Source organism: Gorilla gorilla, chromosome 4, assembly GCF_029281585.2.
Source record: "Gorilla gorilla gorilla isolate KB3781 chromosome 4, NHGRI_mGorGor1-v2.1_pri, whole genome shotgun sequence".
Taxonomy (NCBI): Eukaryota; Metazoa; Chordata; class Mammalia; order Primates; family Hominidae; genus Gorilla; species Gorilla gorilla.
Genome location: NC_073228.2, coordinates 55,167,766 through 55,182,532, shown reverse-complemented (window position 1 = coordinate 55,182,532; position 14,767 = coordinate 55,167,766). Strand labels below are relative to the sequence as shown.

At 48.7% G+C, this 14,767-nt stretch overlaps 1 protein-coding gene across 4 annotated transcripts in view; it reads right to left on the bottom strand.

Annotated features, from left to right (window-relative positions):
- Nucleotides 1-10,142, bottom strand: part of HNF1B (HNF1 homeobox B) — a 59,369-nt gene extending 49,227 nt beyond the window's left edge. The window contains exons 1-2 of one of the 4 annotated variants that reach the window (XM_004041863.5): nucleotides 8,873-10,142; nucleotides 3,790-3,989 (exon numbers count right to left, since the gene is read on the bottom strand). In XM_004041863.5, the coding sequence (XP_004041911.1) occupies nucleotides 3,790-3,989; nucleotides 8,873-9,216 (544 nt within the window). In that variant the 5' untranslated portion in view covers nucleotides 9,217-10,142. The remainder of the gene's footprint in view (nucleotides 1-3,789; nucleotides 3,990-8,872) is intronic. The other 3 variants (XM_019028568.4, XM_063706502.1, XM_004041864.5) reach the window with 3 other exon arrangements.
- Nucleotides 10,143-14,767: the final 4,625 nt, after the last annotated feature.

The window sequence follows — 14,767 nt, the reverse complement described above, 5'->3', positions numbered from 1 at the left end:
TCTCCCCAGCTGTGGAATGAGACTGACTGAAAGCTTAGGGACACTAACTAGTCTTTTAGAATATCTACCCCTAGTCAGGATGATAGTGATGTTGGCCCAAATTCCTTTGGGGGTTATACTTTTTCTTTTTTCAAACAAGTTCTTGCTCTGTGACCCAGGCTGGAATGCAGTAGTACGATCATAGCTCACTGCAGCCTTGACCTCCTGGGCTCGAGCCATCCTCTCGCCTTAGCCTCCCAAGTAGCTGGGACTACGGATGTGCAGGCCACCACATCTGACTAATTAAAAAAAATTATTTTTGTAGAGACGGGGTCTTGCTATGTTGCCCAAGCTGGTCTCAGACTCCTGGCCTCAAGCAGTCTTCCCACCACCTCAGCCTCCCAAAGCATTGGGGTTACAGGAGTGAGCCACCATGCCCCACCTGATTATACTTTTCAAAGTGCTTTAGCCCCTTTATGGTATTTGGCTTCACAGCAGCTCTCTAAATGCAGTTACTTGAGGGGAAATCAAAGGGGGAGAATGAGATGTCCCCTGCTCAGTGAGGTCTGTCACAGTGTCTTCCCTCCTCCCCGTGGGCCCTGTGTGGCACCAGTGGAGTCACCAATGGCGAAAGCCAGTGTGGATCATGCCAAGGGCCTGGGAGCAATGTGAGATTTTTTCATTTAATGTGAACAGACACAATAACGGTTCACATTTATTGAAACTTTTCTATGGTGAGGTATCGTGCCAAATCCTCTAAATATATTCCTTCATCTAATTCTTACGACCGCTCCATGTGAGAAGTATGGCCACCTCCATTTTACAGATGAAGAAACTGAGGTTCAGACTGGTTAAGTGACTTGCCCAAAGTCATGTGGCCTTGGGGCAGGAGCCTGGACATGAGCCCGGCCTGCAGGCTTGCAGGCTCCTTAACTACCAGCCTGTGCATCACCTCTCACTAAAAACAAAACCCAAGCCACGTACCCCGCAAACGCTTCGTATCTGACTTGTGTGGAGGTGACAAAACCGATTCCTGAAGCTTTGTGTCTGGTGGGTGTGAGACACTCTCGCAGCTGCTCCCCAGTGTGGGGGCTGCCTCAGTCTCTCACCTGCCCTTTGAGGAGGTAGCAGGCTGAACAGCGTTCAGAACTCAGTGTGTCCTCAAATCAGCCAGGTGGGTTTGCCTGTAGGTGCTCAGAACCATTCGGGTTCCACTGACATCAGGGGCTTGGCTCTAGCCTCTCCCAGTTTTTGAAGAACTAGACTCCCACATTTGCTCCCTCTAGCCACCAACAACTCTTCTCTACTTCCCTTCAGATTAATTGGGGTTGGGGAAGAAAATGTTCATTGCCCATGAATATTATCTTGGAGAAGTTGGCTTCAGTAGCCTCTTTATAGGCTTGGGGGCTGCTTGGACAAGGAGGTTCTGTGTGTGTAGAGGGGCCCATGAATATTACCATTTGTTATTTTTAGTTTTTCCAGGAAATTTGTAATCAGGTATCATTTTTTATTCTCTCCCCTCTCTTCCTCCTTCTCCCCACCCCATTCACTTGTGTCCCTCTTTTATTTCTCTTACTTCCTAATTCTTATATCATGCTTGCATGTCTTACATTCATCCTTCAAGACATGATTTGAATGTCACCTCTTCTAGGAAGCCTCCCATGATGTCTCCAGGCAATTTAGCAATTCCTCTGCTGCCCCTCGTGTATATCTTTATAACAGCTCTTAGAAAGTGAATGTCATTATTTACTTAAACATCTCCACTTCTTCACTGGATGGCAGGTAAGTCCCTGGAGAAAAGAACCTATGTATTCCATAGCTTAGCATAGTGTTTGGCACATAGTAGGTGCCTGTATAATAGTTACAGAAGGAAGGAATGTTTCTTAAGCTTTTATGTCTCGTGTGACTTTAAAACAAAAATAACAACTGGGTGCGGTGGCTCACGCCTGTAATCCCAGCACTTTGGGAGGCTGAGGTGGGCGGATCATGAGGTCAGGAGATCAAGAGCAGCCTGGCCAACATAGTGAAACCCCGTCTCTACTAAAAATACCAAAAAAAAAAAAAAAAAATTAGCCAGGTGTGGTGGCGGGCACCTGCAGTCCCAGCTACTTGGGAGGCTGAAGCAGGAGAATGGCGTGAACCCGGGAGGCGGAGCTTGCAGTGAGCCGAGATCACGCCACTGCACTCCAGTCTGGGTGGCAGAGCGAGACCCCGTCTCAAAAAGTTAAGTAAATAAATAAATAAAACAAAAATAACAATAACAACAATCTCTTGAAGAGGCTGTTGTATTTGTAAAACATCCCTTCCTCAGTATCTTGAGAAACTTTCTGGACCTCTGTCTTTTGAGAAGTTTCCAGTCTGCCTTTCCTGCCTCCTTCTCCTTTCTGAAGAAATTCTCGTTGAATACAGAGAGGCAGCACAGACTGGAGATGCTGCATAAAGCTTAAATTGGGCAGGGCCCAAGGGTTGTTGGGTCTTTGGAGACAATGGCTCCTGAGAATTTTTTTAGGCTTTCCAGGAACTACAGAGAGTTGCTTCATGTCAGGAACACAAATTCTTAAAGAGCTAGTCACCAAGTATGGGGGGCCAACCCATTCTTGGAAAGGTCTCTCGCTCTAAGCAGCAAATAGCTCTCATGTTGCTTCTTCCAATCTATTCATGTAATGCTCCCAACAAAAGCACAAACACCACAATATGAAATGAACACCTAAAACCATTCCTTTCACCAGCCCAGGGACATTGAGACAATAAATACTGAAACAATCACTTCAGAGCAGTGTGTAACAGAGGACAAGAGTCATTTTAAAAGCAACAGGGAAAAAACCCAACCCAGAAAGTGGTGGAAATTAACATCTTGATAAAGACAGAGAAGCCCAGATAAAGCCAGAGGATAGTGTGTGGGGAGAGTGAAAACCGATACAAATTTTCCAGGAAAAGGATTGGATCAAAGTAATGAAAGTGTAATGTCAAAGAATACTTTCCTAAAATACAGACAGTATGTCATTCCTACTCTTGTTATTCACAGGCAGTTCAAACTTCTCTAGACGTACTTCAAAACAAAAACCTTTTAGAATTATTGGGTGGGAGAAATCTTGGGACAGAAAAAAAACTTTGGGATGGGAATGGGGATGACAAGAATTGATGGGTCAGAGTTCCAAATGCAGATGCTTTTCCTGTGCCCTGCCTTAGCCAGAAATAGCTTCTTCATGAGCAGGGCCACCAGCTGAGGTCCCCACACTCTACCAATGTTGGTAAATGTGGGTAAACACCTTAAATTGCCTCAGGATTCAATCCCTCCCACTATCCTCCAAGAACAGGGTGAAATTCTGAATATATCTCTCTATACAAATGCATTCTATTGTTGATACTTTTTCCAGAGAGGAGGAAATTAACAGTAATAGTAATCAATATTATTGACTGCAACGAAATGTCTTCTTTGGAAATTGACTGATGGTCACGTATCAAGGGGAGATGCTGGGTTTTCTCTCAGGGAAGATATTTCACTCTGTCACCTACTTGGTTTCAAAGAGAAGGGGGTGGAAGGAGGGGCCAAAAAGTTTAAGGTATGCTGCATACACTGACAGGCTCCTCAGAGCAACTGGCTGGGTAGCAAGGGGGCTATGACTGAAGAACATGACAGAAGCCAATCCATTGTGCGGCAACCACCAAGGCCAAATCTACTTGCCACCTTCCTCATATCTGCCAAGTGCTCACAAGGCCTTGTCGATGAAAGGGAAACTGAGGCAGCCCATGGGGTGAGAGGGCAAAGGTCACTTCAGGTTGAAGCAGAGGCAGGATGAAAACACTTACGTCGGAGGATCTCTCGTTGCTTTCTGACGTACCAAGTGTACAGGGCGGCACGCTTCTGGGTCTTCATAGGGGTGCCCTTGTTGAGATGCTGGGAGAGGTGCGATTGGTTCAGGCCGGTGACATCAACCACCTCCCTCTGGGGGATGTTGTGTTGCTGCATGTAGCCCTTGATCATTTTAGCAGCCCTCCAAGGGTCCTCACTAGACAGACAAGCAGATGGTTAGGGTACTAGTGGGAGACGTCTGGGGAGAAACATCCTTTTTCTAGGGGGTGCTACCTGTGGTATGCAAAATTCTGAATTTTCCACCCATCTAAGCTACAACTTTGGGATAGACATGAGGCCAAAATGGAAGCTAAACAGAGGAGAAGGTGACTGCCCCTGCACGGTACACCTCATTCCTTTCTTCCAAGGTTAGTGGGCAAAAGAGGACTTCCCATCTTCAGGAATAAAAAAGCACCACCACCACTCTCTCTTATTAAGCAAAAAGAAAAGCTCTTGTTTTATTTGATTTATTTATTTATTTATTTATTTATTTTTTGATGTGGAGTTTTGCTCGTCACCCAGGCTGGAGTGCAACGGCATCTTGGCTCACTGCAACCTCCACCTCCTGGGTTCAAGCGATTCTCCTGCCTCAGCCTCCAGAGTAACTGGGATTATAGATGCCCAGCACCACACCCAGCTAAATTTTTTATTTTTAGTAGAGATGGGGTTTCACCCTGTTGGCCAGGCTGGTCTCACACTCCTGACCTTAGGTGATCCATCTGCCTCGGCCTCCCAAAGTGCTGGGATTACAGACGTGAGCCACCGCGCCTGGCCATTTTATTTTGCTTTCCTTCATTTTCCTGCAATGTGGGAGATTTAAAAGGCAGGAGGCCCACTGGAAAGTGGGGATGCCTTTAGCTTGGGGCTGGACTCACTGATCCTACAATGAAGTAGGGATAGCATCAGTTTCTGAATTTGCCCAATTTTAGCTTCAACCTCTCCTACATTATTTTCCTTTTGAATGGGTATCTCCATTTCTTATAAAACAGGGGTGAAGTGTATGTGTTCACCTTCTAAGAAGCAAGGAGGATGTCTTAGCCAAATAGCAAATAATTTTCAGAGTTTTAGAAAAGTTTTCCAAAATACAATGTTGTATCTCCTTGGGATGGGAGGATCACACCACTGAGGTGAGGCAAGTAGTTAAAAAAAAAAAAATCCACAGCCCCACCTTCCAGACAAAATCTACTGGGCTAATGGGGACAAATAACTTCAATTTCGGACATTAACAATTTTAGATGCTTGTTTTCCTGTATTATGTTTCTCATAAATTTTAAATGCTGGATAAGAACATGGTTATACTTTTCATTTCTCATAAACACAGGTGTGTAAACTGCTAGTTTTAGCACCTTTGAATTTTGTTTGTCTAGAATGGTTTCAACTTTGCCAATATCTTTTCTTGCTTATTGAACAGATGCTTTGAAAAGAGAGATATAATTTAAAACTAGAAATTAAAATAGTGTGCAGCACAGAACAAAAGTACTAAAGAAGCAATATATACATGTTTACTATTTATTTAATGCAGGTACATATTTAACTTACAAAAACCAGCACCCCATTACTGTATGTTGATATATATATTAGCTTGATAGAACAAGAAAAAAAACGGAAGGGAAAACTAGTTTCAGGTGAAACAAAAAAGAAAACGGTGTAGAGGCTGAAATAGATACAGCATTGCAGCATAATAAGCAATTTTATTTCTAAATGGCGCCTTTAATATGTCAAATAAAATTAATTTTGTTTAATGAATAAAAATCCAGTAATCGAACATATTTTATAATCATTTGGGTAGTTGTGATTATTTTATCAAGATCTTGATATTAAACTCGTGAGAACACAGGCTTTGATAGAGATGTTTTTGAGAAATGCAAACTTTTTATATTAATTATATATAAGAACGAATTTCTCAAGTATTTACAAAGGTACTTTCCAAGTACACAATATGAGGAAGTAACAACAAGAACAAAAAATGAGAAAACGAGTTACAGTTTCAAACGTGGAGAATTCACATTAAGAGGAAAATAATGTAATAAACGTTTTAGACATATCCTTGTAAACATCACAGATCATTTAAAAGTTTATTTCTGGTCAATATTTCCACAGATATTTTTAGGATGGAAAAATACTTCCAACGGCTACGAACAAGACGCCTCGAACCTTAGGGGAAAAATTGCATTTTAAAAGTGAATATTGCTTTAGCAAATTCTTCGGCTATTTTTCTTTTGTTTAAATGCCTTTACCTGTGTTCATTTTGTATGCCTAAGAAACCTAGAAAAATAGGGTACTGTTCTAAGTGGGAATGATTCTGTGGAAACAGTGAATTAGCCCAACAATTGGGGAGGGTTAAAAAAAAGCCCCCAAAAACCTTATAAATAATGGCAAAACCTTTTAAGTCCGACTTAAAAGAGTGAGGAGTAAGATGGCGCAGTTATACCTTCACAGCTCTCTGACCCCAGAATTCACGTGTGTTCACCGGGAAGAGCCGGGAGAGCTGGTTATTTTTTTTTTGTTTGAAAACACAGCTCAGGTTCAGGGGTTCCCTAACACGGAGAAAGGCACCGGTCCAGAAGAGGGCCTGCGGCCATGGTGTCCCAAGCGCAGGTGTCAAACGCCGGCCGCGGCGCCCGCAGGGTCCGTCCCGCACGCTCCTTCTCAAACAATGACTTCGCTGCCCACGAGCAGAGAAGCCTGGACTCCAGCGCAGTCCGCAGCGCGTTCGTTAAGGAGCCCAACCTCGGCTTCTTAGAATGCAGCCCACTTTCTAGACGCCCCCGGCGCGCCTGCCTCGAGGCCGCGAGAAAAGCCAGCTCCGGCCGGGAGCCGGGGACTGGGAAAGGCGCAGTCCCGACCTTCCTTCCCTGCCTTTCTCTTCCAGGAGGTTTACTAGAACTCCAGGAACTCCAAAACGCGACTTCTCTTTCTCTTTGCTTTTCGTCTTAAGGGAACACGGTGGGCAAAAGAAGGGAGTGCGTGTGCCCGAGGCTCGGGAGCCCCCTGTGCAGTGACCTAAGAACCGCTAGCGATTTCTTGAAAAATTACTTTAATCAAGTCCGGCGCTCCCGGGAGCGGGGGAGGAAAGGCAGCACCCGCTCGGGACGGGAGAAAAAAGCTTCCAGGTCTGTCCCGCGTCTCCAACTCGGCGAGGGTCTCCGGCTCCCCAGTCCCTCTCCCTGCCCTGCTGGGGCCTGGGGCTTTGGGGAGGGAAGAGGGGGGCTGGGGTCTAAGGACCCTGGGCCGGGCCTGGCCGTCGACCGGGCCTGCGGGTGTCGGCGACCCGGGGGCTCCGCGGGCGGCTCGGGCGCTCAGAGAGCCCGCGTCCCGCGCCGGAGCGGTGAGGCCGCGGGGCCGCACGGGGCGCCTGGCTGGGTGCGCGCTGGGAGCGGCGAGCAGCCCCGCGCCCGCGTTTTGATCTCCTTCCCCCCTCTAAGCCGCGTTTACAACTTCACCAATGAATAACCCGCCTCTCTTTTCAACCTAATCACGGCTCTTTGTGTATCTTTCTGTTGATGATTTATAGAAATAAATTAATAACACCCCAACTCCACGTGCTGCAGTTTATGTTTCGTCTCAGCTGCGGCCAGCCCGGCGCGGGGCTGGGTGCGGAGGGGCGCCCCAGGTCCTTCCAGCGCCGCGCTAGAAAGCGGGCGCCTGCGGCCGGGCGGGAGGGCCTAGGCCCTGTGGCCCCCGGTGGCCGGCGGTGGGAGCCTGGTTCATCCGCCAGGTCCTGAGCGACCTCCCCGGCAGCCCTGGCGCCCCAGCCGCTCCTAGGGGCCACTCTCTCGACCCCTCTTAGCCTCCGCGACTCACACCTTCCGCCTCGCGGAACTCTCTTGCAGGAGTTCTCTCCCGGTAGGAGAGAAATCACCTCCGGGCGGGAGAGCGACGAGGGAAGAACCTCAAACCTATGAATTACACCAAAGTGTGTTTGGGGGAAAAAAAAATCTACAAGTTCCCCTGATTGTTTTTGGCTAGAGGGCAAACCGCCAGGCCCTCGGAGCACAAATTCAAATGCAAGGTCATATCCCACCCCAAACCGCCGCTGCGGACGTGCGGCCAAGGCTCAGCCCCGAAATCGCGGCGCTTCAGTGTCCGAAGCAACGCGATGGGCTCTGTCCTAAAGCGGAGTGGCCCGGGAGCGACGTGCTGTCTCAGGGAACCGCTCGGCTCCTTAGATAATTAGTAACCAGCTGTCAAAGCCTAGGGCGGTCGGGGAGGACCCACAAACGATCCCGGCCCTGGGGATACACTGCCAGCCGGCCTGACCTCCCGGGGAGAGGCCGGGGGTGGGCAGCGAGGTCTGGAAACGCCCTCCTTTCTCAGACTGAGACCAGATCCTCTGCGAACTGAGGTCTGAGACGCGTTCGCCCCCACACCACCGCGCTTGGTTTCTTTGGCCCCGCGCGGGTCCACCCGGACCCTACATGGAACATGCCCTTTGCAAATCTAAACCCGCGTTGGGGATCCCGGATAATTCCGGGCCTTGCATGGGCGCGGCTAACAAGAGTGCCCACCAGGGAACTCGCCTCCCAGATCCCGGCTCCGGATGCCGCCTGTCCTTCGGCAAAGAACTGCAGGTCATCATGCAGGTCAATGTGTCCGAGGCCGACATGCGGCTTTCCAGACCCGAGGCAGCGCGCAGGAAAAATGCGCGGCCTGGGGCTTGCAGCGGCGCGAGGCTCTGCTCCCGGGAAGTCGCAGCGGTTTCACTGCACCCACTCGCACCTTCAGTCGCGTGGGCAAACCTCCCGGCAAAGGGCTCCACAGCTCCAGTTCTCCCCGGCCCAGCCCCAGCCCCGCGGGGAAAAGCCCTTGGGTCTCGGACGCTGGCCTGGGCCTGGGGAGAAGAAGCCGGGTGGGCCGCAGGGTCGTCCCGCTAAGGGATTGGGAAGGGTCCAGGTGTTGGGAGAGAAGCAGAGCGCCCCCCGGGGGACTTCTCTGGTGGGAAACGGGCTTGGCGAGTGTGGTCGGGCGCAGTGTCACTCAGGCCCGGGGCCGGGGCTCCAGGGGTTCGGGTGGGTCCTCTCCACCTCGCTCTGCGCCTACCTGAGCATCCGGTCCACCTCCGCCCGCTGCTCCGCCGCCTCCTCGGTGTTGAGCGCCTGCAGCTCCTTGAGGATGGGAGGTGTGTCATAGTCGTCGCCGTCCTCGGACCCCTCGTCGCCGGACAAGCGGCCCTTGGCGTGGCCGTTGGTGAGAGTATGGAAGACCGGCTTGGTGTCGGGCTCGGCCCCGCTGCCAGGGGACAGGGGCAGCGTCTCCAGCTTCACCCCGAAGTTCGGGGATGGCAGCAACTCCTCCAAGGCCTGAACCAGCACCTCCTTGGTGACCCCGGAGCTCAGCAGGGCGCTAAGGAGTTCTTGCTGGAGCGACGTGAGCTTGGACACCATTTTCCAAGGACAGAAAAAGAAGGGGGTGAGGGGGTGGGTGGGTGCGAGAGAGGAGGGTGGAGGGGAGTTTCACAAGCAAACCCCAAATCCAGGAACCCCTCCACCCTTCAGCCTCCGGACACCTGCTACTCCCTGGGGTCCCGGAGGCTCCTCCGAAAAGAGTCAGAAAACTTCTAACTTGCCATGATCGCCACCATTAGGCCATATAAGATATGCAAATTAGTGGGAAGGGCCCAGCTTTCGGCTGGATGCAAATGATGGTGGGGAGGGGGAAACCCGGAGAGAAGGAGAGCCGGAGGGGCAGACCTGGAGAGCAGAAGACCTGGGCCGGGAGCGGGGCTTTGCCAGGGTCCATTGTACTCACGCTGGGGGGCTAGAGACCTTCTTTTACTGGTTCTGCTTATCAGCCAAACTTCACCTAACCTTTGGACTTGTTAAGCCAGTGCCTTGCAGCCTAGGCGCGGGGCTTTTCCACCGGTTCTCAGTTCCGCTTTAGTCCAGAGAGAAGACACTACGCTTCGGGGTTCAGGTGAGAGCCAGAGGAAGCTGGGGTGCTCGTGGAAGAAGGGGACGCAGGAGGAAGCGAAGGGTAGAGACCCTGGATGCGTCCCGGCCGACGCAGGTGGTGGGCCAGGAGAGCCCGCAGGGCGGAAGAGAAACTGACCACTTAGGAAGGGGCGCCGAGGCCACGGGGGAGGTGAGGCAGCGTTAGGTGAGGTGAGCGCGCCCTGGAGGGTCTCCATTTATTTCTACCTCGGTTACTACCTCCAGGCCCCAGAACCTCCCTGGCCTGGTCTGGCGGTTTGGGTTTGCAGAACTGCCCGCCAGAGAGCGTAGGCGAAGGTGAAGGAGTCCGGGAGAACTCTTGGAAAGAGACTACTTTATGGGTACAGAGAGTAGCCAAAGTGAAGCTCCCCCAGCAGCTGGGCTGCACCGGCGCCCAGCCTGGCCACGCCACTGGGGAGCTGGACCCCTGGGGCTCCTCACTCTCCTGTTTAAACCCGGATGTCAAGGCGCCTCCGCCTTGGGGGAGGATGGTGAGGCAGAATGGTGAGGCACTAGGATGGTGAGGCAGTGAAAGCAAAGCTTGACCTGCAGCTGGGTGGACACTTGCAGACGAGGGTCCCCCCGGCCCACTCATTTCTGGTTTATTCGTAGTTCCAGAACATCTGTGGTTCCCTGGGCCGGGGACGAGCTCTGTAGACGAGGTCACTGCAGCAGTGGCAGAAGTCTTGCACTCCTAGTACAGAAGGTGTCGACAGAGCTACTGGGGGAAAGAAGTTTTTTTTCCCACTCTGGCCTGGGCCAGGTAGGAAGCCATAGGCCTTGCAGCACTATTGGAGTTTCACCTGCTTCTCCCCTGGTGACGGGCAGGAGGGGAGGGCGGCGGAAGCGCGCCCAAACCTGCAAGCTAGGACCTGACCTGTAGAAGAACAGGGAAAGGGGCTTCTTTGCTTCCACCACACACAGACCTAAAGCTTCTGGGGAGGAGCATAAGGAGCATAACGCTTCCCTTCTGGGAGCCTCAGTTTCCTTATCTGCAAAAAGAGGATACCACTGATAACCTTTTTTTGGGGGTTGTGTATATTGACTGAGGCCACTTGTGCAACCTCTTGGTCTAATAATAAAGTTCAACACTTTCTGGTCTGAGAAGACGGGAAGCCAGTTCCCAGTAGTAAAACTGAGTTACTCTGGAAACTTAGGGTATTCAGAATTGGTGATACAGTGCTGGGGTTGGAGGGATTGGGGGACTAGGGTTTCAGAATCAGCAGAAAAATTGCAAAGGAGTTTCTAAGCACATTTTCCTTCCTCTCCCACCCTTGAAAGATATCTAGGAGGAAGTAAGGTTAGGTTAGGGATAGAGAGGAATTTCAGCAGGAGGAGGAAGAGTCTAGCAGCTCTCATCTGCCTAGGGGCAGGATCTAATCTCCTAGGCGTGCAGGGGCTGATGGTGTAATTTATCATGTCAGGCTGTTAAGGAGCTAGGATGCCTCTTAAATACAGGGTCTGCTACAGGTGCCTGGGCCACTTGTGCTGAGAGCCAGAAGGAAGCGGGATGGTTGTGTGCGTGTAGCCTGAGGAAAGTTTACACTGATCTCAGTCCCTCTTTCCCGGAGACAAGCAAATCCCAAATTCAGGAACCTCTCCATCCTTCAGCCTCCAGACACCCATTACTCCTCAGGGTGCCACAGGGAGTCATAACTTCATGAAAATGTTGGCTTTTCATTTCACCTTCTTTCCCTCTAGTTTGTTGTAATAGGTGCAAATCTTTGCTTCTCATAATTCTGCCCAACGGAAGAACATTCTCTGCCTACCCAGCTTGCCTCAAGAAGGATAATGAAGTGTTCAGAGTAAATGTCCCTGAAGAACAATCTCTTTTTCTGTCTCTCACTCGCTATCAGGATAGAAGCATCAAGTGTAATGAAGATCAGTTTCTGCATTAAGCTGGGAAAACCCATTTAAAAAACAGCAATCACTTCTGTTGTAACAACAAAACTTTGATTGACAGTTCCAGCTGCTGTGTGCCCCATCTGATTCCCAAGCCTCATTCTCTCTCAAAATTCAGGTGTCAGCAAACCCATTCTTCCCCACACCCCAGCTAACTATGTGAATGTGCAGGCAATTTCACACAGAGGATAGGACAAACTTCCTATGAGTGTCCAGGTATGTTTTCCAGGTGATCTGGCTATTCATATCTAGCAACTTCCTGTAATGCTCCTTCCTAGTCCTACCTTGTAATATGCCACTTTGTGCAATATAAGCGCTTATCAAGTAATTGTTCTGTACTATAGATCTTCAAACAGATTCACCAATCCCTTCATATGGAAGTTTAAAAAGAGATGTGTAAAGTAGACCAGCAGATAGTCTTTCAGAATGCAGATCATAATGTTAAGTGAGCTATCTTGTAAAACTCTTCAGTTAAACTTCCCCCAAATAGAGGAAGACGGAGTAGGATTGAAATAACATCTGTTTATGCTTCACACAGAATAAAGTCGTGATGGACTGATATAATAACTCCATTTTAAAGATGGAAAAATAAGATATGGGAGAGTCTCAGGTTGCTTGTAGCCACCTCAGCAAATTAATGGAAGGGTTGAGGTTGGGGCTCAGAACTTTTGAGCAGGGTTTTAGGATGAAAGAGGAGGGTCTCTAGCTGTCATTGTTTTGAGGGATGAGAAGTTGAAAGAGGGATTCTGTGGGGGAGAGGTGGAGGATACCCAGCAGAGAATAGAGAGCAGGGTTTGGAGTAGTCAAACAGAACTAAACTTGAACCCAAGATCTGCTTCACCTGCTGTGTGACTTTTGGCATGTTACATAATCTTTCTGATCCTTAGTTTCCTCAGTGCAAAATGATAATGACACTCTACTGTGCCTGTGTGAAGATTAGGTGAGTTAGTAACTACAGGTTCCTAGAATATGGTGGGCTCTCACATATTTAGAAAGAAGAGGCACATCTTGAAAACATGCTGAGAACTGAGGAAACTGATGTCTTTAGGCTCTTATAGTCCCAGCGTGTTTTTAAGAGCTACTGAATTTGAAAAGACCATATCAGTTTCATCTACTCAAATTAGATGAATTTGCAGTTCATATCCCAAGGTTTGTTTTTTTTTCTTTATAGGAGGTGCAATCCCTGGTATAAAATAAGTTGAAATCCAGTTGACCCATCATTCTATGAAGGTGTTCTGAGCACCATGCTGGTCATTCCACAGATTGGCAAATGTGGCTTCTGTGAACTCATCTCCCCTGGAACTTAGCAGCACAAGTGATATTTCTTTTCTGATTTGTGCATGCAATCTTTCCCCTACTTTTCACGGTTGCACTTCTTTGTTTACAGAAGAGATTCTAGTCATTTCCACCCCTGCCACTCCACTCTCCCAGGCTTTCTCATTGGTTCACAGAGTATCTAGAAGGCCTCAAAATAAAATCATCTCTAGAGTAAAACATAAATACCATCCTAACCTGTTCTGCAGGAGGTCAGGGGCCTTCTTGTTAGAGAGCAGTGTTGCAACCTGGAGAACATTCTAGACATCAGGGTCTGGAAAGAGCCTGAGGTTCTTCTTCTGGCTACAATACCTCTTTCTGGGTGATTCATCTCCCCAAAATTTTTGGTGAGCACCTTCTCTGGGTCTCTGATTCTACCTTTGAAAAATGGCCATTGGTTTGGATAACCATTTAGGTCCTCCAACTTTTTTGTATAATTTGAAATTCCTAAAAGGTCTTAAATTATTAGGGTGTCTACTTGCAGGCCTTCGGGCAGATGGGTCAAGAGCTCAGGCCAGACCTCTATGTAGTAGTGGACATGAAGCCTTGACTAGCCACGAAAAAATATACCACAGAGAGCAAACCCTATGAGGGGCAGGCATCTTATGTCTTACTCCTCAGTGCCTAGAGAAGTGCTGGTGCATGGTAGATGCTCAAGAAAATGCTTAATGAGTAAACGAACATGTGATTGCCTCTGGACAATACTGTTAAAACTAAATACTTGCCAGGTGTGGTGGCTCACACCTGTGATCCCGGTGCTTTGGGAGGCCGAGGTGGGAGGATAGCTTGAGCCCAGGAGTTCAAGCAAAATAGTGAGACCCTGTCTCTACAAAAATAAAAAATAAAAAAATTAGCCAGGCATGGTAGTGCATGCTTACAGTCCTGGCTATTCAGGAGGCTGAGGTGGGAGGATCGCTTGAACCCAGGAGTCTGAGGTTCCATTGAACTATGATCGTGTCACTGCACTTCAGCCTGGGTGACAGAATGAGACCCCATTCTCTAAATAAATAAATAACTACTTTTACCAGACGCGAAAGAGTATATACTGTGTGATTCCATTTATATAAAGTTAAAAAGTTTAAAAACAAATCCGTGGTGCTGGAGGTTTCTGGGGTGCTAGAAATGGTTCTATATTTTGATTGGGATGGTGGATCCATCACCAGGCTATACATGTGGGATCTGTGCATGTTGCCATATGTAAGTTATAAATTAGTATAAAGTAAATTAAATAAATTACTGCAAGTATAAAATGTAAACAGTGTAGGGCCGGGCGCGGTGGCTCATGCCTGTAATCCCAGCACTTTGGGAGGCTGAGGCAGGTAGATCACAAAGTCAGGAGATCGAGACCATCCTGGCTAACACGGTGAAACCCCGTCTCTACTAAAAATACAAAATTAGCCGGGTGTGGTGGCAGGCGCCTGTAGTCCCAGCAACTCGGGAGGCTGAGACAGGAGACTGGTGTGAACCCCGGAGGCAGAGGTTGCAGTGAGCCGAGATTGTGCCACTGCACTCCAGCCTGGGCGACAGAGCGAGACTCCATCTGAAAAAAAAAAACAAAAAACAAAAAACAAAACAAAACAGTGTAAATAATATTCTTACCCCCATCAACAGTTTACAGTTGGTGTTCCGTCCTCCAGATTTTTTCCTATTCATCATTGTAGTTAATCATCATTAAGGTCTATAGCTTAGTATATTCCAGGAGTCAGCAAACTTTTTCTATAAAGGGCAAAATAGTAAATATTTTAGGTTTTGTGGGCCAGATGGTCTCTGTTACAGCTACTCAACTCTG